Raw genomic sequence first — 3,456 nt, 5'->3', positions numbered from 1 at the left:
GAATTAACATTTCATTTTCCTTTGAGGTTTGGGCTGAGGCTCAGGACAACTTTTACTTTGTCCAAACCAATTTACTGATGAAAAATGTTCATTCCATCACAGTAAATTCATAGGTTGAACTTCAAAATATCTAATTTTGACACACAGACGTATTAATTTTCCTGTCACTTACTTTTCTCTACATTTTATCATAGGTGGCTGAATACAACTCGCTTAAGTCTTACAATTGCTCAAAATAGAACCAGAAAGGCTTCACCACAGAAAAGATTATCCGAAAGACAGGTCAGTTTCTCAGTCACGCCTGAGTAATCACACATTTTTCTACAAGAGGAAGAAATGAGGCCTGATAGTGCTTCTCAAATAATGAGACTCCTAGGGCAGACACGTGTTCCTTCATTTGAAAATACCAGTAATCTCTCCATGAACAGTGACTGCACCCAGGTTGTAGTACCAGAAGAAGTCTTTTTCACAATTGCCATTGCTGGAATACTGGAGAACCTACTTGTCCTTATAGCTGTGATCAAGAATAAGAATCTCCACTTGCCCATGTACTTGTTTATCTGTAGTTTATCAGTTTCAGATATGTTGGTCAGTCTGTACAAAACTTTGGAGAACATCTTGATCATCTTATGCAAAATGGGGTATCTGACACCTCGTGGAGACTTTGAGACCAAGATAGATGATGTCATGGATTCTTTATTTGTTCTGTCTTTGCTGGGGTCAGTTTTCAGCTTGTTAGCCATTGCAGCTGACCGATACATAACTATATTTTTTGCATTACAGTATCATAACATCATGACACTGAATCGTGCTTTAATCATTTTGGCAGTAATTTGGGCATTCTGTGCGGGGAGTGGCATTGCTATGACCATCTTCTCCCATGAAACAGCTACAGTCATTTCCTTCACTATTCTGTTTCCTTTTATGTTAATTTTTATATTATGTCTCTATATCCACATGTTCCTGCTTGCACGATCTCATGCCAAAAAGATCGCTTCACTGCCTACCAGTGCAGTTCCCCAGAGAGTTAACTTGAAAGGAGCTATTACATTAACTATTTTCTTTGGTGTTTTCCTTTGCTGTTGGGGACCCTTTCTACTTCACATCCTCCTCATGAAGTTTTGCCCACTTAACCCTTACTGTGCTTGTTACATGTCCGTTTTCCATGTGAATGCTACACTCATCTTGTGCAATGGCATCATTGACCCTATGATTTATGCGTTCCGAAGTCCAGAATTACGGAGTACATTGAAGAAGATGTTCTGTTGCACCAGATCAGACTGGAATTAGTGCGTACCAAATTTGAAAAATGTTTGTAAAATTAAGTCTACAGTGCCTTGCAGTAAGAATGATGATAAGAATGATGTTCAGAATTATAGACACTATCTAAGACCAGAATTCTGCAAAAAAACTTTCACATGTTCTTACCTTAATACACTTTGGGTAGTCCCACTGACCTCAGTAGGACTATGAATTCAACCTGGAACAGGTGCAGAGAAGGGCTACCAGGAAGATCATGGGAATGGAGAGCCTTTGTTCCATCTTAAAAGTAATTAAAATCTTAACCAACTGCTTAACTGAGAAAATGTATGAGGTTAAATTCAACCCTGCAGTAACTCCTGTACAGTATTTGGAGATGCACCACAGAGTTTAGGCCACTGAATATTGAATCAGTGCTTTCAATTCAAGGAGAAAATATTATAAAACTCTCCTGGTGACCTAACTGGGAAATTAACTTTAAATTTTTTTCTAACCTGCTTTATTATTATGTTTTCAGAATAAGAAAATATTTATTGTGAACCAATACATACAGATGTGGTTAGGTGTTGGTTGGTTTGATTTTCTTGTTTTTACATATGCCTAATTTAAAAAGAGACAAGCAAGGTTTTCTTAAGTGTCAAAAATGTAATTTGGAGGCTGACTCCAAGCAGCAAATATTTTTGATCCAAAAGACATTTTTAGACAAATATAGTAATTGGAAACAGGGATTAAGATTACATGTGTTATTAAATTGTTAACTGAAGTATAGTGTCACAGTCACATCACTATAATACTGTTATTCTGGAGGGTGTTAATGGCTGTCATCAATTGCAGACCTGGTTAAAACTGATAGGTGTACTAATCACCCTTCTTTCAGACTAACTGGACTTTATGTGCATTCTTTATAAATAAACAAGATTGCACCAAAGAAATACATGATTCATGTAATCAGTTTCTCCTCCTAATAGAAAGAACTCAGCAAGGCCCCAAATATTGGCTATCTACTTGAGCTAAAGGGATAACTCTGGTGTCAGTAGTGGGATAAAGTCTCTATGAAGGGAAATTGTGAGCTGGTATTCCAGTTGAAGTAAACTGGAACAAATGAGAGGTGCTCACAGAAATCAAAGGTGACCATATGGAATTAAAACAAGACCAAAACCAAGAATTAAGCAAAAGCTGGAGTTTTCACAAAAGGAATTAAAGAAATATCTGGAGGTTTCCCAGAAGTGACTGAGAGATTACCTGCAGTCAAAGATAAAATTATTGTTGGGGCAGCAGCCAAAAAGCATCCAGGCAAATTTGGAAGCCCAACCACAAAACTCTCTGTTTGGACTGGTAAACTGGATCAGTGAGATGACCAGCAACCTCACTACCTTGGACCAGGAAATAATGGTGACCTAGAAAGCTTTGGCCAACTTGGAACTTGCTAACAGAGATCAGTTGCAGCAAGAAATTAAGGAGCTAAAAAAATCATCTGGAGCAGGAATTCAAAGAATCACAGACCATAGTGGAAGTCATCTACCTGGATGGGGAATCAGACCAGCCACAAAACCTGCGTAAGACAGGACATTTACAACATCTAACCTGTTTGTAACCCATGTAGGCCCAGACAGAAGAGATTGGATTCCCCTCATAGATAGTAGGCTTTTGTATTATTTGAGAAGGGGCAAAGTTCTCTAAAAGAGGCTTATTTGGCTCAGTTCAGCACCATAGCCTAAATGAATGCTGGGGAGATGGACAAAAGGCAGGGTTCCAGGCACGTAGTGGCCCAGCACTGCAGAACTTACCCCTAGAAAAGAGATTACTCAATCCATATCTGGTACAAGCTCTTGATATGCAGTTCAGAGGTAGCCATCAATCTGAGATGGCCAGGACACAGCTAAGAGCTAGAAGGAGAAGGAAAGAGGAAACCCCATTTGAAGTGGCAGAGGAACTGAGGGAACCTGTACTCCTGGCATATCTGCAAAAATCAGTGATGAGCTAATTTATAGATACACACTTGGATTGGGTCTTGAAGATCAAGATCAGAGAAAGGAAGCCAAAGACCCTTGGGCTGTAAGATTTGTCTCAGACCTTGAACCTTTCCTTGCAGCAGACCAACAGAAAAAGCAGCAGCCACTAGTGGGATCCACCAGGAGCCTTGTGAGTACAGATTTATATCTAATATGTATGATGGAAAAGGGAATCCTAATGTGG

At 39.1% G+C, this 3,456-nt stretch overlaps 1 protein-coding gene across 1 annotated transcript; it reads left to right on the top strand.

Annotated features, from left to right (window-relative positions):
• The first annotated feature begins 336 nt into the window (after positions 1-336).
• On the top strand, positions 337-1,290 carry MC2R (melanocortin 2 receptor). Its single transcript, XM_077808694.1, has one exon. It carries the CDS (start codon positions 337-339, stop codon positions 1,288-1,290), a length of 954 nt encoding a protein of 317 aa, XP_077664820.1.
• The last annotated feature ends 2,166 nt before the right edge of the window (positions 1,291-3,456 follow it).

Source organism: Eretmochelys imbricata, chromosome 2 (assembly GCF_965152235.1).
Source record: "Eretmochelys imbricata isolate rEreImb1 chromosome 2, rEreImb1.hap1, whole genome shotgun sequence".
Lineage (NCBI taxonomy): Eukaryota > Metazoa > Chordata > Testudines > Cheloniidae > Eretmochelys > Eretmochelys imbricata.
The sequence above is the reverse complement of the archived record's forward strand: the minus strand, read 5'-3'. Positions and strand labels throughout refer to the sequence as shown.

Coding starts and splice junctions, on each gene's coding strand:
- MC2R (XM_077808694.1), top strand. CDS start 337: ATGAGGCCTGATAGTGCTTCTCAAATAATGAGACTCCTAGGGCAGACA.